The following is a 23732-nucleotide window of genomic DNA, read 5'->3' as shown; positions in this document are numbered from 1 at the left end:
GAGAGAGAGAGAGAGAGAGAGAGAGAGAGAGAGAGAGAGAGAGAGAGAGAGAGAGAGAGAGATGAGGAGAGAGAGAGAGAGAGAGAGAGAGAGAGAGAGAAAAATAATAATAAATTATAGCTGTCAGTATTAAAAATAAATGCTAAATTATAATAGCAAATTTTAACATGAAAGATTAAGAAATAAATGTCAAAGCATTTGGGATATTTTTTTTAAAGAGGACCTCTTTTTCATATTTATCCCGGAAACTCTAATCCAAAGTGGGACATTGCTCTCAAAACAGATGTTTCAAAGGTTTATGCTTGTAAGGTGAAATATATAAATATTAAGAAAAGGTTAAAGTATATAAACATTACTCCTTGAATTTTAATTGAACATTTAGGCTACTAAAGGGGTTTTTTAGCCAAGAAGTTTCAAGAAAATGTATATTTAAATATGAATTCCTTCTTTCAGAATTAAATATGTTTGGAAGAATAATGTTTCCAATTTCTTTATTAGATATATTAGAAATATATCTTAAAAAAAAAAAGCCTTTTAAATTTTGAAAAATCATAAAATTCAAAATATACTTAAAAACACGGCAGTAAAATAAATCTGGTTTATTAAAAACACACACAAAAAAAATCATTTAAAAAAGAAACTATTTTAAAATATGGCAAAACCAATGATACAGAAGATCTAACATATAAACTTTTAAATCTGAAATTTCAAAGCTTAAATGATTTTTTAGAGGATGCAACATACTTACAAAATATGAATTAAAACTTATCAGTCATGTACAATTCAATAAATATTCCAGACTTAGAATATAATCTTCAATTCTGTTAAAAGAATGAAGATGTTCTGAAATATTTATTTTAATATGACTGATATTTTTTTATCAAATTTAAATTAAATTTAAACTATCTGATGTAAAAAACAGCAATAACTTTAAATATTATATAGAATAAGCTCAATTTTTCAACTTGCAAAGCAAAAAAAAAAAAAAAAAAAAAAAAAATAATAATAATACGTTAATATACAAAAATATTACAAAATAAAGCCATTTCATAGAATATAGAATTCAACCAGACTCAAACAAATTAAAACATTTATTAATTTAAAAAAATGTCAATGCCTTATATATAAAAACAAGGTATAGATAAAAGAATAAAATGAGGATTAAGTAAAGTTACGTTTATAGCAAAATATGACTTCATTCAGTTTATTAATATTAAACATTTATAAAATATAAAATTATAGTTTAATGCCTTTTAAGGTTAAATATAGAATATATTGTTTAAAATATTTAAATATTTTCTGAGAGTCTAGTTACGGAATATTAGAAAATGGATATGAAAATATAATGGCAAGTAATTAGTAATTAAAACATAGCTGAATATATACATGCGTGCATACATACAATGGCGGTTCATCATCTTAGAAGCAACCAGTGCTGAAAAAAAAAAATATTTATAAAGAAACTACAATCTCTAAAACTATTTCCCCCAAAGTAACCCATGAGTTTTAAGATGATTAAATTATGATTCATTGAGTGTCATTTTAAACACAATAAATATGCTTATAATAAATAAAATTTCTATTATTTCAGCAGTAAAAAAAAAAAAAAAAAAAAAGCAATGATTGCTGAAACTATGATTCTTTAAACGGTAGTATCATGTCCCCCTTTTTCACTCACATATCCCTCTTCATCCAGCCATCTTAGTAACTTCTGTTCAAAAATCAAGATCAGATAATAAATAAAAATGATTTATCTTTACACTTAAACACATTTTAATTTAAATATTATATATAAATAATATTGAAAGTTCTGTTTAAAATAATATGCAATTTTTAAATACAACATGCCTTATACAATCTTTTACTATAGTAAAATTTTTCAGGTAGGTAAATTTTTTTTTTTATCTCTAATAATAAAGGTTGTTTCTCCCTTAAATAAAAATTTCAACTGAACAATATTTTAGAAAATATCTACATGTTTTTTAAAAAGTATAACTTCTATCAAATCAATGAATATTAATAAATCACATGTTTCTGTAAAGAACATAAAAAGAAATAAAATCCAAATTGTGAATGGATTCAATGGGCATCAATGGCTATATACCACACCTGTATTCAGGATTAAAACAGTTCTTATGCCAATACATTGAAAAGAAGAAAGAGTTGCTTTTTTGTATTCCAATTCATACTTCACTTTACAGCTTGGATGAATCTTGGTGCCTTCAAGGGCTCTGATAAACCTTAACTACATTTTTCATACTTGTTGCTTCATTTTTTTTTCAGTTTATTAATTCCTTTTCTTCCATTTTTAGAGATCATTGTACTTTCAAAGTGAAAAAATAAGCAAATAAAATTAAAAATTAAAATTTTAAAAATATTATTAAGGGACACTGCAGTCCTATTGGATGAACCATCAGAGTATATATATTATATTAAATAACAAAAACTGAATAGATGATATGTCAACTTTTTCAGTTTAACTCTATACATAGAAGCATTTAATAAACACTAATTTGTGGTAAGCAAGTATAAATAATAGATTAAAAAAATTAACACTTTACACAAATATCGCCGAGGATAATAATGATAAAGTAGGAACTAAAAATCATATATATAAATTCAATTAAAATTTACAATTCTAAGAAAATTTTCATTTTTTGTAGAGAGAACTAGTTAAAAATTTATCAGTTACATCATTAAAAAAAATCTTTGGTTGAAGAAAATGACTTCTTTTAACAAAAATTTCATAAGAAAGAATATTTTACCATACAATCTTTGAACAACAAAATAATATTTCACAAAACTAGATACAAAAAACTTTGATACATATTTACATAAAATTATGCAAAATAAACTATACAAAGACAGTAAAAATAAAAAGTCTCAAATAAATAAACAAAAAAAAAAAAAAACATACTAAAAAAGATTCTTTTTTACAAATTTTAAAAATAATATTAGGGAAAAGTAATTTCAGAATTTTTAACATTAAAAAGATATTTAAAATTTTGAACACTATCACTAATATATAATATATTATACTATCACACAATACATGTTCTGATTAAAAATATCATTATAATAGCAACCTAGTGACCTAAAATCATTGTTAATCACTCCAATAGGATCATATTTCAAATTTTAACATTATGATTTTTACTAAAAGATGTCACTAATATATAAAACATATACTACAAATCTTAAAAAAAAAATTTTTTTGACACAAACAATTGCAAAAATTGTCTGATTCAAAACATTTTAAAAAACTTCCTAAGGATGTTCAGTAACAAGATAAACTTTTGAAGATTGAAGTATAGGTGCATAAACATTGTTTGAAGACTATAAAACTACAATAGAAGTTAACTTTTAAAAGAAGAGATGATATATTTAAGTAAATTTATCACTGATAGAAGCTGATCAATTTTTGCACCACAAAAATAAACTATAAAAGTAATTAGAATATAAAATAATAACAAGAATGAGATGCTTTTAATTTTCATTCCTTATTTTATATTTTTGATTAGTCACAGTAGTCAAGGACGATATTTTGGTCTAAAGCAAACATCAAAGAGGGGGAAAAAATTAAAGAAATCTTATACTATAGTATATTCTTAAATGAAAAGTAATAAATTAATAGATAAATGAATAGCCTTAAACTTCCAATCAATTAAAGTTGAAATATAACTTTATTACTTTTCCCTATTTTTATGCAGCACTGCTGTCCAAATTAAGGGGGAAAAAAAAACCCCTGAATATTAAAAAAAATTTTAATTTAGTTTTTACCAAAAATTGCAAAACTTTTTAATCCACAAAATAAAACAAACAAAAAAAAATCTAAAAAAACAGAAGAACCTTAAGCAATAGATTATTGTCCTATATCATGCAAATTTAAGATTTTTTTTTATTCTAGGAGAACATACAAGAATGTCTTATTTTAATAAATTTTTGCAAGTCTAATTGAACATATCTGGATCAATTCATTATGCAGCTATTTGAATATGGCTAGAAAAGGTTAAAAATTGATTTAATTTTGAAAGTATATCGTATAATTTCATGCTTGTAAAAAAGGACATTTCATATTATTTATAAATTAATCACATCTACATCAAAATGTTAAAAACATTAAATACATACTGATTTAGTAAGCTGATAAAAAGATAACATTATATATATATATAAGAATTAAGTGGTTAAAGCTATTGATTTGACTACAGAGAATTAAATAATTTGACTAGAAGAAAAACTATTCATTATTATAACATATTATATATATATATAGATACAGAAAATGAAAGAGCAAAGTATTTTATGCATTTTCTTGTTTCTAATACAATGGTAAATTCTGCTACCATGTTGAGCTCATATCACTTTATGCATAACATTCTTTTAAATGTTTTAAAATAAAACAATTGTTTTTCCAGTAACATCTATAATATATAAATCTTTGTAACTGGTAGCAATTTGGTCCCAATATTATAAAATTAAAAAAACTTAACAACTCAGCCAAACCATTTTCAATAAATGACTAAACAAGGTTGAAACTGTTAACATATGTACATATAAAGAACATCAAAGCTACATAAAATAAAAAGAAAGACAGTCGTATATTCTGCATTATTTGAAATACATTCATCAGTTTTTTTAACTTAAGGGCAGATCCAACCACCAAACACTTTTTCAATTTCTTCAGCCACGGCAATGGTGATATGATCACAGTAATGATTTCCAACAATTTGAAGACCAATGGGCAGACCATTACTACTTAAGCCAAGTGGACACTGGCTAACTGGTAGTCCCAAAAGATTGAAAATTGCAGTATAAGAAACACTGAAGGGTTTTAATAAAGGTTGTCCATGGTATGGAGGTAAATCTGGACTTGTAGGATATATAAATATTCCATTCTTTCCAAGAAGATCCTTAAAATATTCTTCCATAGCATACATCATCTTGAAATATTTCATTGCATCTTTCTCATTTTCAGGTGCCCAGATCTTATTAAAGACAGCAGAAACCAGAACAGGAAGAACGTGATCTGAGCAACCAGGAATACACCATTTAAGAATTTCCCATGCAAGATCAGGTTCACCTGCACGGCCAGTCATTTCATAGGATGGATTCATACCAGATGCAGTAATAATTTTGGACCAGATTTCAAAACTGTGTACTACATGGGGAATCTTTACCTTCACTGGTTCTATACCATAGGTTTCTTTGAAATATTGCATCAACTACAAAAAAAAAAAAAAAAAAAAGTGATTGCAAATATTATATTCAAGGTTATATTTGTAATATGTATATTAACTAGTAAATAAAATAAAATAAAATTGTTCAATGATTTCTCTTGCAAGATAAGCATTTATTAAAACAAAGAAATTGTATAAATTTTGAAAAATAAATTATACCTACCTTTAATACAATATAAAAGACTAGTATGGCATAGAAAAGAAATCAGAACATAAACGACTTATCTTTAAAAGAGTTTTATATAATATTGTTCCCAAGTGATTAATCATTGTAACAGTTTATATTATACCAATTTATATTTACCAATTTTCAAGCTATAAAATGGTTCAATAGTTATTTATTGCAGGAAAATTATCTGCATAATCGAAATAATCATCAAAATACCATTAAAGCAATGTTAAAGCTTAAAGCTTCTTAAATTACAGGTTCCACCCACAAAGGGAAATATAAATTTTACAACACAGAATTAAAACACACTTTATTTAATTTTACAAAGTTAGAATTAAAAAATATTTATGTAGATTTAGATCAAGATGGTCTTCCAGATATCTTTATATATACATAAATATTAACAGAAGATTCTTATGTTTCTTCTTATATATATTTCCAAATAATTCTGTCAGAGATTTTATTCATCATTTCTGTACTAATAACAGTGAATGCATGCAAATAAATGACATAGGCTATTGATTACTGCCAGCACAGAATTCTTCCTATGAAGTAAAAGCTCAAGTAGATTACAATCAAGAGTAACCATAAATGAAAATAAAGGGAGAGGGGGATGGTGTTTTGCATATTTTTTCTAAAAATGAGAGAAAAAGTTCATATAAAGGAGAAGAACTCTATATGATTACCTAGTACTTAATGCATACAGTTAAAATTATTTCTATATTATTTTTTTTCCAGAAAGAAAAATAATAATATTGCATTATATTTCTCAAATCAATCATCAGTGAATAATAGATGATAATAATAATAATAATAAAAGAGCCCAGTGTTATAAAGTACAGAATTAGATAAAAATAAATATATACTTCCAATTTTTCAGCAAATATTGCCAGTTAAATCACCAAGAGAAGAAAAAAAAAAAAAAATCAATGTTAAAAAGGAACATAGTTTGTTTACTAAATATTTTTATATTGAAGTTCAGCACTTATTGGTTTGGATTTGCTAATGTTTTTCAATTTTATGGGCTGAGACAAATAATAGTCAGGGTTTGTTTTCTCATTTTACTTTATTGCCCATGCAATGCAATTATATTTATAAAACTTTAGGTAATATATTGAATTATCATCTAGGGCAGATTTAGGCAGTTAAACTTATTCTGAATGTTGGATAGAATACGGGCAGGTCACAAAATATCTTATTGAAGAAATACAAATTCACACCAAGAATATTCAGAGTGACTGAAATTGAATGACATATTTATTTAGATGCAATCAAAACAGATACAAACCAAAATGATAAAGAACAAAAATCTGAATTTTAAGATTTCCTGTGAATAAAAAGAAAGGAAAATAAAAGGGGAAATATAAATAAAATTAAGATATGCCCACATAGAAAACAAAATTAAGGCATTTTCAGTGAGTGAATGCATAAATATGGGAGAGACCAAACCGAACGCATTTCAATGCATGACATGAGAAATTAAAAATTGGGGAGTGTGTGTGTATGTGTGTGTGTGTGGGGGGGGGTACAGTGTAGAGGACACACAGACACAGAATGGATAACAGTTGTTTTTTCCAGAGGGAAAAAAAATTAATATCTAAACGTAATAGATAAATTCCATGCACTACTGATTTAATTTGTTAGACAAACAAAAGTTCTTCTATAAATACTTGTATAGGGGGCTTAATAATGTCACCGGAAAGAATTGACTGACTTGAACCTACAAGCGCAGTTTTTATTTAATGCTCTTCAAACTTGGGAAAATATCGAAAATTGTTTTTTTTTTTTTTTTTTGAAAATTGCATTTGAAACAATTTACTATGATAGACACAAGTTTTCAAATGTGCAGCATTCCAGCACATTTATATGTATCATCAAAAGCTTAGTTAAAAATATAAATGAGAAAGCATGAAGGTGAGGAAGGGGCATCTGAGTATTTTTTACTCCAGTGGCAAGCAATATATTGAAAAATAGATCACTGATGCTTGGTTTAATATGAATAAAATGTACTTTTAAATAGATCAAACACTATACACTGAAATAATTGATACTAGTAAATATACTTTTTTTGATTCATAAAGAACCAATACTCCACTCATTCCAAGCAAAAATTTATATAAATAATATATTAAATGCCATTCAGATTAAAATCTAATATTGTGATTATTTTCTGTTTCAGTCTAATTTGATATAAACCACAATGAAAATTCTGTATTCAATGCTTTAAAAATTATTTTTTATTACATTTTGCCAGCTACTTCTCAATAAAAATCAAATTTTAATTCTTGTCAGTCTGCTTCAATTTCTTCAGCTATTTCAATAAAACATCAATATAATAATTTAAAATTATAATAATAATGTAATTCATTTTGAAAATGAATTTCCCGTAAGTGTTTTTGCAAATTCAGAGCAATATGATGTAACAAATTTGGAAATATATATGGACAATATTTGAAAATATTTGGCGTGTAAAGAAATGATTTATTACTTCAAAAAATGTTTTTTTTCTTTTTTAATTTTTAAAATTTAGGTTCATAAAACTATTTAAATATAATTGTCATGTAATTCAAGGGTTAAAATAAATTTGTTAAAAGTAATAAGAAACTATGGAAGAATGGAATAATAAAACCCAGAATGATAGCTACGCGACACAAGGAAAACAAAACAAACTTCAACATTACTGACCAAAGATATTTTCATTGGCTCAAAAATACTGAACTTAAAATGTAAATAAAATTTAAAATTTAATAAAAATTAAGAAAAAGAGGTTTGAATACTAAATGCAAAGGTACTAACTCTTGATTGAGCTTCCAGTATTTCTGGATGGACAGCAGATACAAATGGATTGCCACCTTCATTTTCCATAAAAAAGATTTTCAAATCGCTAAAATTTACCTATAAAAATATTAAATAAATATATAAATAAAACACAAAATGATAAATTATTTCACTAACATGAAAATAAGTTTTTATATTAACTAGAATGATTAAAATAAAAATATATCTCCATCTAAGAAAAATGATTTTAGACTAAGTAATGACATTTTACATTATAATATGCAACTTCTATAGTTAAGATTGTGTGAATAGCATAATCAGATCTTCCCCATTTTTGTAAGTTTATGGATACGAAATTAAATTCATTGATTTCATATTTTTCAACTTAGCATCAATTTCTAAAATATTAAAAATACACCTTAATCTGAACACATCAGTAATTATATGATAAAATATATTAGGTATAGATAAATTCAGATTCAAATGAATAATAAAACCTTTTTTTTTTTTTTTTTTTTAATTTCACCTGATAAACACATAGTTGAAAAAACATTAACTGCTGAGTGCAAAATCAGTAAAACAGTATCTTGGAGCCATTTTTTAACATCAAATTAGAGAGATGAATGAATGTAAGTAAAATATATCAAAGGTTTTCTTTCTACCAAGAGCTTCCCAGGTAAAATCAGTAAGAACAGAATTTGAAAATGAGAGGCGCGAATTTTTATATATTTAAGAATAGTATCAGAAACAAAATTTTTATTTTTTTAAATTTAAATAAATGTTGTCTTGAACTACTGGTGTGATTAAAGAAATTGATTATATGATAATATTGCTAATCAAATCTTATATCTCCTCATTTGATCATAAGAACAATGACACTTTAATTTCAAGACTGACTCTCAAATAGAAAGAAATACACTGGATCTATATTTATGTGCTACATTATTGGTATAGATGATTCAACTCCTGATATTTATAAGGTACAAGACAAACATAGTATCATTCGACTATTTTGTTAAATTCCAAACCAATCAAACATTAGTAAATAGTGATCTGTAATCATTAAACATTTGCAAATTAATTTTCTCTTCAGGTATATTGTATACACATATACAAAAAATAAGCACAGTAAATTAATTTTTGGGGAGAGGAGGGATTCTCAATAATATTAGTGGTTGGAAAAAAATAAAATACACTTGGTAGTAAACACCATAAAGTTATGGTTGTAAACTCATCATTCATAATTTTTGTAAAATACAAACTTGTCACAGGAAAATACATTCTTCCATTTAGTAATGCATTAATAAAACTTTAGAAAAATATTTATCAAGAAAAAGAAATTATAATTCACTCTAAATGATCTTTATAATATATATATAGGGTTTAACAAAACTGAATCAATAATTATAACATGACTTTTTTGAAATTTGATAAAGTACATAAATGCATGAAACTAATTCCTACTGGATTTGGAAAATCAATTATAAAATTAATTTTTTAAATTTATAAATATAAAATATTAGAATTTTTTAAATAAATAAAAAATATGAATTAACATACACTTCTATAATTATTATAAAAAGGTAACAAAAAATATAGTTTGATATAAATCTACAGGTAATACCTTTAAAAAATATTCAATCTTAAAAGAATGCAAATGAAAAGTCTCTGTCGGTGAAATTAAATTTTTTAACAGTTAAGAGATGTTATCAAACCATTTCATTAATTTATAAAGATAATTTACAAAATTATTCTATTTTTTTAATGAGAAAATAAATAACTTACTTTACTGTCCAACTTTAAAAATTTTTGATCACTTAAAACTTTCATCATTGGTAATAGATCTGAAGCATATCTGCACATAGGTCCAGCTATTAAATATTTTTGAAGAGATGGTCCAGCAGGAGGATACTGTCCATAATTGCTAACTACACCTATAAAAATAATTATGTCTTTAACTTCTAAAGTAAAATAAATCATATGGCTGAAGTAAATAATACTTTTATATAAAAATATTTAATTTTTCTTTTTTCTACATAAAACAAATTAATTATTATAATTACAGATACAATAAGCACCCTTATTTTCATACATGAAGAATGAAAAATTTTCTTTTGGAAGAGAAAATAATTTAAATAAAAAGTTTAAAATAATAGATGTATATCTATAATTCAAGGCAAGCCAAAATGAATATCCTTATTTGAAAGCTTTATAGTACTATAAATATTGCTGTTTTTATTAGAAAGATATACTTCAAAAGGAAATATATTCATATTTAGAATTCAAGCATGACATATGTTCAATATATGGTTACACAGATGCATTTACGTAACATACATCAAATCTATAATGCAATTCTTGACACACTTTCTAGACATTTTTCTATTGATTTTGGCAACTATGATAAGTGCTTCCAGATTAGTGATGGTTAATACATGTGTAGGTACTCATACACAATCTGAAGTATATATCCATCTCATAAAATAATAATAAATCTGCAAATGCAATTAGGGAATCATGATGGTTAAGAATACACTCATGCATGACAGCTTAACTTTTGATTTAAAGAAAAAGTTAAATGCTATTGAAATAGCGATTCATTGTTCAGTGAGATTATTAGGAAAGAAATATATTACATATTTGATATATGTTTTATTAATATATTTTTTTAAAAAACACATAATGAACATCTGTGATGATTATATTCAAAACATGAATATATTTCTTTCTAATGTAAGTATTCTTTAAAAAATTACAACAATCACTACATTTTGCAAAATACAGATTTGAAATCAGAGTATTAATTTCCGTCATCCTGCATATTTGTAAGGGAAATTTTAATGAATTATATTCCAGAATTACAATCAAATGTTTTATAATCAATTCTCAGTTTTAACATTTATTTAACAATTTTACATTTTTTTTTTTTTTTTAAAGTTAGGTATAAAGTTTACAGCATATTCAGATACTCTAATGACAATATATTAAATAAATAAATAAAAAAAAAATTGCTTCTGTCAAAGTCAAAAACAAAAGAAAGAGTACTTCTTCAAAACTGATGATTGGAAGTAGATAAGAAAAAGGTACAAACTGCTTTAAAAGATTTCAGAGCAAAATTAGATATGAGATTTTGTGAAAGGCGAGAAACAATTCTGAATTAGCAAGAGTTATTTTTAGTAACCAAAAGTAACAATAAAGAAGACATTTAAATGCATATATAATAAAACAAAACAAAAGTAGAATTTAGAAAAAAGAATCATCATTGATTTACACATATTAAATTTTAAAAAGCAGATAAGGCTATAGATTTTTATAAATCTGTTTTATATAAACATAAGATATTTGAAAGTATGATGTAATTTTGATGACAAATGATTATGTTGATTATGAGAAGAAAATATTAGTTTTGAATTATATGTTGTTAAATATTAATGGTTAAATGCACATTCAACTGTCAGACAATTTTAATGATAATATGTGTAAGGATATTAGATGACACTTTGTTAAATATTAATAAAATGCTAATGAATGTATGATTTTTTCATTGCATATTTTTCAAATACAAAAGATTTATTATAATGAATTTCTTAAAAAAAAAACATACCTAACAAATTATTAATAAGTTATAAACTGATAAACTTTTACAATTACTATTTTTTAGACAGAATGAATTTTTTTAGTGATAATCTTAAATACAGTAAATAAAATGGTAAAAAATAGAGGAGTAGACCTGAGTAATTATTTAAATAAAAATAAATTGTGTGAAATATTCTCCCCAATCCCCTAAAATGATTAAATCTTATGTTGGGTAGTTTAAATAAAACCATCAGAAAAGCAACTACACAAAATAGCAAAAATAGATTATTGAAGTGAATGTACTTACAATTTATAATGCTTTTTTCAATAGGATATTTGATACCAGAATGAAATCATTTTGTATTATTTTATAATTTTTGGTAATTTATACATAAATATTATTAAATTTAGTAATTCTTATAAAAGCTCTTATGTCATTTTGCATAGCTGGTTACTGCATATTTCAATTAGTGAAAGCTGGCTGAAGTGATATTAAGTTATTTGATTTATACAAGTTAGCAAAGTAAAATAGAAAAAGGAAATGGGGGGGAGAGAACAAAAGAGATTTTAATCTATAAATAAAATAAACATTGTGAGATTATAGATAAAATTGAAAGATAATATCATAATGTTAAAATATTTTAATTAAATATGTTATGTCAGAAATTGCTAAAAAAATCCATCTCTACAGGCTTTATATTATTTCAGAAAATAACATAGGATAACATGGTTATGTTTGTAAATTATTTATCATAACTTAATTGGTAGTGTTTTAATTAAAAAAAGAATTTTTAAACAATGTGTTTTAAAGTAAATAAAAATGTTATCACTAAAGATTTTAAAAATCCTATCTATTAATATCTTTTTTATTAATAAAAGTTTTGTATTGGTTGAAAAAAAAAAAGAGATGCTGACAACAGATATTAATAGAATAATATAGAGTAAGATTAATTATAAACATGATGAATTAAAAAAAAAACAAGAATTATCAATTAAAATAATAGTAACTTATGAGGCACAATTTTTAATTTACAAATAATGTTCCAAACAAAAATAGACAAGTGGACTCAATCAACATAAGGTTATTTATAAATTAACTGTGAATCTGAAAATCATTTTTAAATTAAAATAGTCACATCTATGATATAGGCAATATCAGAATTAATTAATTTTTATTTCAACATAAAATGACTTATTGATTCCACCTTTCTACAAAAATAGTAACAAATTAATATAAGATGCAAGTCTTTCATTCAAGATTGATCAATAAGTTTATAACAATTTATTTTTCTTATAGATAGTTATTTTATCTAACCTCTGCTTGGTTTATGTCCAAACACTCCATTAAAACAAGCAGGAATACGAATACTTCCTCCAATATCATTGCCAACACCAATCACAGAACCTGCACATCCAAGAATGCAGCCTTCACCTCCTGTAATAATAATAATAAAAGTTTAACATGATTGGTTGTGTAGTTGTTAAGCGATATAATTAAAGCCAGAAAAATCAAAACCATAAAATTAAAATAAAGTTATGAAAATAAAATCAGAAAAAAAATTAGACAGTATTGATTTTGCATTCTTTTTTTTTTTTTTTTTTTTGTGTGTGTGTGTGTGTGTAACAATAATATTGCATATAACAGAAATAAAAACAAATAATTGGAAATGAAATGTTTTTAAAAAAGATAATTAAATAAGAAAGTTTGTTAGAATGATGTTGCTATAAATTAAATTATATAAAAAGGTTTCACAATTCTTTGGACATTAGTTCTTACTTAGTTTCTTGCCAGTTAAAATTCTGAATTCAAATTCAATGAAAAAATATTTTTGACAGCTCATATTTTAAATTAAGGAGAAATTTTTCCAGTTATTAACTCCAAAAACTAGAAAAAGATAAAATTAGAATGTTGTGGATACAAATTTTAGTTTTAATTTGTAAAATTGGGGAGGGGCGAGATTTAAATATTTCTCAAAACTTAGTAAATTATATTAGACATTCTGAACTATTTCATCAGAACAACAATTATTTATTTCAGCAAACACTGCATAAATTGTGTAGTGATTGGATTTTGAAGCGTTAGGAAATAAACGTTCATAGATGGTGCTAGACAACTAGCGCGAGTGTAATTAAAAGAGGGATGTCATTTGAGTGTTTGCTCTTGGAGGAGAAGCTGAACTCGAGTTACTGAGCAGAGTAACTCGAACGAATCTGAAATAAATTTGTTAAGTTTTCTATTTGCCAATTTATTCAAAGCACTCACGAACCAGCCACGACAGATTGTTTTTCTACGACTACCAGAAAAAAACCCCCACATGGAAATGTGAAAAAAATCTGCCAAAGCAAAATATTGAGTAGAAAACTTTCTTCATTAAATTTTAAAATATGAAGTATGTTTAGTTACCATTACAACTACTGTGCATCAACTTTCATATTTACTGAACCTGACAAGCATACAGGCACACAAACATTCTTTTATAAGCACAAATAAATTAATTTAAAATGAAATCATAATTTAAATCCTTCCGGCAATTAACTATTCTGGTAACAAAGTTTTGAAAGCAATGAGATTTTTAAACAATGAAAGGTGTTTTTTAAAAGAAAACGGTACATGGTAACCTGAAAATTATTTTTACCAAGAGACATTTTTTTAAAGAAATGACTTAGCTCTATGGAAATAAACACTAAGAATGGAAAAAACAAATTTAGCTAGTTTGGACTATTAATAATCACGTCACAAATCAATTGAAAAGAACAGATGATGTATACAAAAATAAATAATCAGATTTACTAATCAATTTATTTTTATTGCTTAAAGTTACATAAAAAAACAACGGAATATGGTAATTAAAGATTTTAAACATGCCTTTGCTCTCTGAAATTGCTTTTTTTTTTACCTTTTTGTATTTGGTGAGATAAACAATCTCTGTCAAGAATATTACTAATTTTAAAATACACAAACCACTTTAGTGACCATCTGTCGCCAACTATCATTAAATTTTAAAATAATTAGCAAAACCAAAAAAATGGCCTACTAGCCACAGCCACTGCATCAATTTCTCCTATCTTTATTTCAATTTTCATAATTCTTAATGACACCAAGATATGCCACAAGTCCCTATGCTTTTCACCACTAGCTATTTTCAAGAGGAGTTTTAAAAATATTACTTCACTGTACATTCTAAGTATTTTCTAGTCCCAATCACCAAACAAAATATCTAATAAACAGATTTTGCCAATTTTATAGATGACATGAAAGTTCATTACCACAAGATAAAATTCAATCATGTTCATCAACTTTGACAAATTACATCTTATCAGAGCAAACATAAAATAAAAATATAATAAAACTTTAATCAAGATCAGAAAACAATATTTTTTCCTTAAACATTTAAAACACCAATTGCCAAAATCTGCATGCACAAATAAAGTAATTTTATGTAACAAATCACAGATTTTTCAGTGAATGTTTGTTTGCCTTGTGAATTTTCAGGTATTTTAGCATGACAGCACAAGCTGCCAATTTAATGCACAAATAGTACATATTTTAGCTGTTATACAATAATTTAAATACTATTTATATTAATAGAATGTTAATTTCATAAAGTTTCTGAACAATTTTTCAGTATCATAGCAAAGAAAATGCAATATTATAATTTTATAAAAATGTACTTTTCGAAGCAAAATATACATATAGAATTCATGTAATGATATTTAAAAAAATAGTGACATAGGAAAAATACAAGGGTGCAGTTCTACCGCAGTCCTATAAGATAGGACAAAAGTAGAGCACATGTGTCTAAGTGATTATAATATCAGAGGGTTCCTTAAGACTATGGAACTTGCACATTTTGCTACCTACAATTTATAGCTATGCTATTGTAAAGAAATCAATGGTACAAATATTAGTGATATTACAGGATTTTAGAAGATGGTTGAAACGTAAGTATCATGGGATATTAGATGAATCTATTTTGGTACGTTAGGAGAGGTTAATACAAGTATATTTATTATAACAGGCTATTTCTTTGCAATTTATTCTCTGTTTCATTACCTTTCACCCTCTTCATGAATACACTCCTCTGTTAGAAGTTGAAGCTCAGCAGCCTTCTCCTGAGAATGGGGGATATTGGTAAATTTATATTACATTTGTTATTTTACAGATTTATAGATATTGTTAATAGATTTTAGATAAGAAAAAAAAATTGGTGGGCTTTCAAATAGTATCTATTTTTTGATGAGTTTTTCTTAAATTTAAATAGAATACAAAATACTTCCTTTACAGAAAGAGCAGAACTTAAGAAATTCCTTTAAGAAATTGCAGAACAAAATTATTTCAATAGAATCATCTGTGATATCTTTACTATAAAGTCTATCAAAGCAGGTTGCAAATAATGATTAATTACTAAATATCAATAAATTATTGAAAAAAATCAAATGACTTAGCTACTATAAAAGGTAAACATTGTTTCTTCCTACTTATGTTACCTTCAAACAAATACTTGGAGCTTTAGTGAGGAATTCTGATGGTTTCCCAATGTATTAAAATTCTATTAGTGAACAAATTTATTGTAAGTTATTATGAATAAGATCAAGCAAATGGAATACTTCCAGCAATAATTTGATCATACTTATCAAACAATTTATAAAATTTTTTAATGCAATTTTTAAGCTGTATATCAAACAATAAGGTATTTAAAAAAGCTATAATAAAAAGTTATTTTACTAAAGGTAATCAAATAATTTTTAATTAATCACTGATTATTCTTTAAAACATACCACTGCTTCCTCCAGCTGTTCTGGTAGTATCATATGGATTACAGCATCTACCATAAAGTGTATTATATGATTCCCACCAAAAGCAGAGTTCTGGCGTAATGGTAACAGCAATTGGTATGGCCCCAGCTTTCTTTAATCGTGTAGCAGCATCAGAATCTATTTCAGCCCTTACGCCTTTCCTTGCAGGTAGTCCAACAGTGAATAAACAACCTGAATAAACAGTTCTGCATTACTTAATGAAATATGAAAAAAAATCTTTTTTTAAACATGGATATTAAATAACAATGGCATTTATTACTGAACTATAAGAATATTTTAAATGAAATGCAATAAACTATTGAAAGTGAGAGGACACACTGAATGAAAAATTCTTCAGAACAGTCACATATTAAGCAATTATGTACTAGAGAACTTAAGCAGTATGTAGTTTCAGTTATGTGCAAGACATTATCCATACTTTGATTTAATTAGAAGTTTTTTCAGGATTAAAAAGTGTTTCCAGTCCATAACAACAGTAATAACTTGGAATGAAACAGTTGGACAGCATTTTATTCACAGTTTTGTCTATGATAATTGTATAGACAAAAGGCTTGCTGAGAGTGGCTCTTAACCACAGTATGCTTTCACCCTTTTACTAAAATCAAACAAAAAGAATTAACATCAAAGCAAATTATTTCTGAAGAAATTCTATGTACACCTTGAACATTATCAGCATCAGAAATGCATACTGATCTACAAGCAACAGTAATATCAATATGTAAAAAACTGTTTTAAATAAGCATTGCAATTGCAATTTAAGGCAATATGCAATTGCCGTTTGGGGAATGTTTAAGATAGCCCATGGACATTTTTACGGTTTTTTTTTTTTTTTTTTACAATCAAAAATCAGATTTGTGACAAATCAATGCTATTACAGATAATTATACATGGTTAAGATATAGCCCAGACACTACATTGGTGACGCCTATTCATTGCAAACTACAGTGCTAATGTATATAGAAGGTACTACTATCCTTGCCTAACTTTTTAGGATCAAAATGAAATACAGTATTTGAGAAAGTATAGCTTTTGCATCCAATGATGGTGCAAACCCATGGTATGTGTGTATGGATGGTGTATTACCCATTAAAGTAAGAATATATTTTATACATAATTGATTTTGAAGTTTTAAATGATATATGTGTGAGCACCTATTAATCGGATATATGCAATGAATTGCATATTTAAAAGTGCAAATACAAATTGAGTTTTATTATGACTGAACTATCATAAACATAAAATTTTAGTTATATTATATATATATCCTTCACAAATGCAGAATAAAAGAAGCTCTACTGATTTTGCTGAATGTGCAGTAATTTCAATTTAATGGTCACAAATAATCAATGGGAATGCTAGCTCAATTATTTAGAGCAAACATTACCTTTTGTTTACTAAATTTAACTGGTTCTTTGCAACACAAAAATTTCAAATTAACAATGCTGTTCAACTAACCCTTTTAAACTGAGATAGCCTTAAACCTCCACTTCTTCCATCACTTAACTATTGTCTATCCTTCTGCATATACCCCTAACTAAAGCTTTGTTTGAGGGATGAAAAGTAATGTCGTCTATAAGACACATTCCCCAAGACAACATAGGCTTTACTAAATAATATAAGCTTTAATTGCAACCACACAACCCATACAGAAAGATGTTTATTTCAATGCATTTCATCAATTAAAGGGTACTTTGGGATTATCCCATCGACTATTTTCCCCAAAAGGTAGCTTTGCACTAATAACCACAAATTGCTTTTTATTACGATGGCCCCAAAGGATTGTCGAAAATGTGCCAATCCTTTGGTGCATTTCACAAGGATTGGCACATTTTTGAGAGCATTGATAGGTTAACGGGATAATTCCAAAGTACCAATTAAAGTATGTTGTTTCAGTTTAAAATATTTTGCAAATAAAGAAAACAAATTAAAACTACAAAAATACCACAATATACTACAATTAATCAAACCTTATTGTTTTAAGTCAATTCTTACATTAAAGTAATACCTTGGTATGGTGTCAAGATTGTGGCAATGTACAAGAAAATTTACAATAAATGAAGTAATTAAAACAAGCCCTCAGAGCATATTTGATTACATGTTGCGAATAATGCTGCAACTACACAATGATCGAGCTGCATAGTAATGCTGCCTCTACATAATGAAGTTGTTGCATTACTCAAGCAATTCATATTCGCCTTTAGTTCATCATGGGGCATAATTGCAAGCATTCAAAAATCAACATAATTAAGATAGAAAAATAACATTATGGAATATCTGTCAGTTTTAAATAATAGGACCTATATAAATTTTTTGATTTCTTTTTATTCATAAAAAAAAATATCACAAAAGAAATTATATATATACATATGCATGTAATAAAATAAATTCAGTCAGTTTTTCAATTCATAATTGTTTGAATAAGAATAAAGTACTTCATAGGTGAATTTCTATAAAAATGATAAATTGACAAACTTATCAGAATTGCATTTCATTGAATAGGTTATAAAAAATGTTCTTATGAATTTCTCAAGAAATGGAATGATAAATTAGAAAATTGCTATCAAAATTACATTTTATTAAATAAGTTATAAAGAAAAAAATCCTTCCAATAAATTTCCCCATATTCTTTTAATGCATTATTGGTTCAATCAAATGCTTCCTCTTAATATGTTTTTCATTAATAGAGAAAATTTATTATGATCAATCTGTTGCTTAATAAGATAGCTTTTTTGAAAATTAGACTCCTAGATTTGGTCTTTCATTTTACATAATACATACATAATCTTTATTTTTAGTGCAGGTTATTAACAAAATATTTTAAAGAAATCTTACTTTGTTTGGAGTTTAAAATTACCGTTTTACTAAAGCCTTTTAGCAAAACAAGGAAACTTAAGAATACAAGAATTAAAGAAATTTTACAATGAAGCATAAAAGATTAAATTCTACCTTAAATCATTTATCAACGAAATGAAGTTGATCAAGAAAAATAGTTAAATGCAGCATCAATTCATTTGTAACCATGTTGGTTATTCAGTTAAATGGGAAACAAACTACAGATTGAATGAACAACAACACAATGAGATGTCCAACATTCGGCAGATTTAACCGTTATTAATTTTTGGACAAAATGTGCTTATTTTAAATGTTTACTGTATAATTATTTTAACAGAGGATTTAAATAAACAGAATCTTTGACATCCAGCATTTCATTCCAAAATGTGAAGATTTTTGCTGATGAAACTCTTACTTTCTAGCTGAAGGATGTGAAAGGAGGAGTGAAATTATTTCTGGTAATTCATGCTGGATCAATTTTTTTTAGGAAAATGTATTTATTTATCAGACAAAACTAAAAAGAAGTAGTGGAATATATTCAGTTAAGTCATATTGTAGGCTTAATCTTGCATTAAAAGGTTTACAAAGGTAATAAAGAGAAACTGAGGTCAAACATTTCATTCTTAACCAAGTTATTTTTCAATTTATGATTATTTGGCATTCCAAGGCTATTTCATTTATTTATTTAAAACAAAAGAACATGATTTTTTAAAAAATAAATGCAGCTAAAGAATGCAGAAAGAAAGTAGCTCTATTTTATCTTAGAATTTGATTGTATAATTGTAAACCAACAAAATAAAATATGCAATTTGATAGTATTAAAAATTATATATTTACCTTTTACAGCTATTGCTTCTTTAATTGTCACAGGTACACCAAGAAATGGTGTTTCTTCAGCTAGTTCTGCTTCTGTTTTCAAAGTGCCTTTCAAGAACTCATCAATGGCTTGAGCTTCTAAAATAGCTTCTGAAAATCTGTCATCTACTATGGCATTTACTATTGGTTGAACTTCCTTGATGCGATGAATGTAAGCTTTTATTACTTCACTACTTGTAAGCTATGGTTAAAAAGAAAGCTTGTCAAAAATTATCACATGCTTACTACAAAGATTATCATCATGTAACAATGAGACAGAAAAATTATCATGCACTTACTAATTAGTCTGATATTTTTAAAGCAAACTGCCATCAGCTCATACACCTTTAAGCTAATTGAAAAATGCTATTTTATCTAAACAGCTTGGTTACATCCAAACATTTGCAATACACTATTTTATTCCAAACTGTTAAATGAGTATGCAAATGAAAGGTATAATTTGAGAAAGAAACTAAAAACTGAGTATTAATCTGTCACTAAGCAATAATTATGCAAAATATTGTAGATTTTATTAGCAAACTGTAATACGAGAGTTAACCAGAGATGATAACCCAAATTTTTATGAGTTATTACAGTACCAGTAATTTGTTGTTAATTAGATTTATTTTTGTTCATTTCTATATTGTTAGTTCTTGTGACTCTTCAATATATATATATATATATATATATAGCTGATTTGATTTCTTATGCACATATTTCTTCCATTTAACTCTGAATTTTTGACTGCAAAAACTTAAATTAATTTAATTAAAAAAACTTAATTTCCTAATTAAGCTAAAAATGTGAGGGCTCATTACAATTAGCTTAAAGAAAATAAGGTTGGATAGAAAATGCTATAGAATTTTCAAGCTAGCCTGATACATTGTAAATTTATGGTGGTTGCAGCGAAAATCCAATTTTTAAAATTCACCTACAACAGAAACATCATATATATATATATATATATTATGAGTACACGAAAATTAAATGCGAAAAACAATCCATGGATATAAGAATACCACAATCTATAAACAGATTATTTTGAAAATACAACATGTTCATTAAATAGGGGATTCTGACGCTCTTTAATAAGAGATTCTAATAGACTGCATTTTCACACTTCTCCCACAGATGCCCTTGCTTGATACTGAAGAAAGTAACTTTTCTACATTCACAAAATGTAATGTTCCCACAACATATTCAACAGTATATAAAATTCTATATTGAAAACACTGTTTGAAAGTAAATCCTTAACTACTTTTTGATTTATTTAAAATATATAAATTTAGCTCAGTTAAGTCCAATTCAAGTGAGATCGACAATATATTACATCATAATGTTTATCAGACTAAATAAAGCTTAATTTACAAAATAATTTGAATTTTGTCCTCTTTTTTTTTAACACGTTTAGTTCAAGGATGGATTCAAGTTAAAGCAACAAGTCAAAAATCTGAAGAATCTTAATTCATTTTATATTTTATTACTTATAGTAATAAAAGCATTCCCTACTTTGAAATTTAAAATATTCAAAGTTATTATGACATGGAATTGAGTGTATTTACTATTTAGGTAGCCTGGAAACACAGTACTGACATCAAATTCCGATTTTCTCAAACAATAATTCATTAAATTCAATAACAGATTTAAAAGGATTAAATAAAAATGTTATGAATGGCAAAAGATTAGTTCCCTGTTTGTAAGTCTAACTTATTATTATTAATACATAGTAAAAATTAGAATAAATAATGTTCCCCAAGTTAATTTCTTAATTAAATGAAGCAAATATTTTAAAAGAAGTTTTAATATAATCCATAAAATTGTCAGCAAAAGGAAGAAAAAAAAGAATTTAAAACTTAAACAAAATATTATTTTTATCAATTATGAGCTTCTATTTTCTGTCAGAACAAAGCAACCATTCAAATACAGAAAAATTCTTTATAGTTGCATAGAATCTGTCTATAATTATTTAACTGTGCAAAGCGCTGGAGCATAATTAAATATATCAATCTTTAATTTGTATTCAGAATTATATGTTACAGTAGAAATGATTTAAAATGAACTTCAAAATTATTAAGAATCCTATACAGAGGTTACTGTCTGAAATATTTTTTTTTCTTCCTAATTTAATGGGCAATAATACAAAAAAGTATTTTAAAGATTATTTTAGTATTTTTATAATGAAATCACAGTGAGATAAAATTCATTTATAAAGAGAATACATACTTCAATAAATTGATTTTTTTTTTTTTTTTACATTATCAAGGTATATAATATACAAAGCATAATAAAGTTATTTTAAATTTCAAAAGCTGCCAATCATTCTAAAAATTCATTCAAATATACAGCATTAAATATGCTAACTGTTAATATTGTAAATAATTAATCTTTTAGCAATCAAGACATTTTTAAAATTATAGTTATGTAACGGTAATAAACTAGCAATTAATAACTATAAGCAGCTGATAATTATTCTGACATAATACATAAAATGAATATTTTACAATTAAAACTAACGAAAAATGAAAGTAAATAAATTTTGAAACATACTTGTCTACGCCGTATTTTAGCTGCTACAATATGTGCTGGTTCCAATAAACACTGATCTTTAATACGAGGTAATTTTACATGTTTTCCTTGGTAAATCCAGCCAAACACGATTTCCGAAAAATAATCGACTGCATCACGAACTTTTCTTAGGAAAAACAACACTATATTCAAAATTAATGTTTTTAGGAATTCCATATTTTTGGAATAATTTATTTCAGCAAAGTTTAATTTAAGTTTTAATGACATATTTAAACGTTCTATAGTTAACTAACAGCATAACAAAAAAAGAAACTAAGATTTTTAAAAATCGCGGAAGTAGTCAATATGATAAACTATAACCAAATAAAAAACTTCACAAAATTTATATGCAAGAATATGCAAGCCGAATAAATATGGATGCGTAATTTATTTGTAAATGGAGGGGCCAAAATTCAAAACTGACTGACATTGAACTACTACTTCAAATATTCTTGGAAAACGTTATCGCTAGCGAACGAATATGAACCATTTGCCATATCGTTCATATCTTGCGGTTCAAAACAATGATTATAAGTTCACACATGTCCGTAATCAAAGTCCATTTCTAGATTAGGGTAGGTAAGTTTAATATCACGGACAGAACTGTATACATTAGTCACAATTTAGTTCCGGCTGGGCAATGCCACAGAAAAAATGCAATGGAGCACTTATCGTGAACCAAATTTAAACCACTCACTCAATCTGAAACTATATATGTATATATATTTAAAGATAAAATTCTTTGAAAGAGAGGGAATGTGGATATCACTCAGAAAAATATTGACCTTCAATTCTGTTCGTAGAAAAAACAAAAGTTATCGAAAAACAGCTTTACTTCAAGGCCACGGAAGTATCTTTCTTCCTATACAATCCATCTCTTATGTTTGTTTGCAAACAAA

General features: G+C 25.8%; 1 protein-coding gene across 1 annotated transcript; it reads right to left on the bottom strand.

The window, feature by feature from the left end:
- Nucleotides 1–2962: 2962 nt before the first annotated feature.
- LOC129976706 (fatty-acid amide hydrolase 2-like) lies at nucleotides 2963–23497 on the bottom strand. Its single transcript, XM_056090415.1, has 7 exons — nucleotides 22816–23497; nucleotides 20251–20470; nucleotides 16543–16752; nucleotides 13079–13198; nucleotides 9973–10121; nucleotides 8206–8304; nucleotides 2963–5225 (listed from the first exon to the last, which is right to left on the bottom strand). Exons 1-7 carry the CDS (start codon nucleotides 23059–23061, stop codon nucleotides 4644–4646), a joined length of 1626 nt encoding a protein of 541 aa, XP_055946390.1. The 5' UTR covers nucleotides 23062–23497; the 3' UTR covers nucleotides 2963–4643.
- Between the last annotated feature and the right edge of the window lie 235 nt (nucleotides 23498–23732).

The sequence above is a fragment of the Argiope bruennichi genome, chromosome 7 (assembly GCF_947563725.1).
Source record: "Argiope bruennichi chromosome 7, qqArgBrue1.1, whole genome shotgun sequence".
In the NCBI taxonomy this organism is placed as follows: Eukaryota; Metazoa; Arthropoda; class Arachnida; order Araneae; family Araneidae; genus Argiope; species Argiope bruennichi.
The sequence above is the reverse complement of the archived record's forward strand: the minus strand, read 5'-3'. Positions and strand labels throughout refer to the sequence as shown.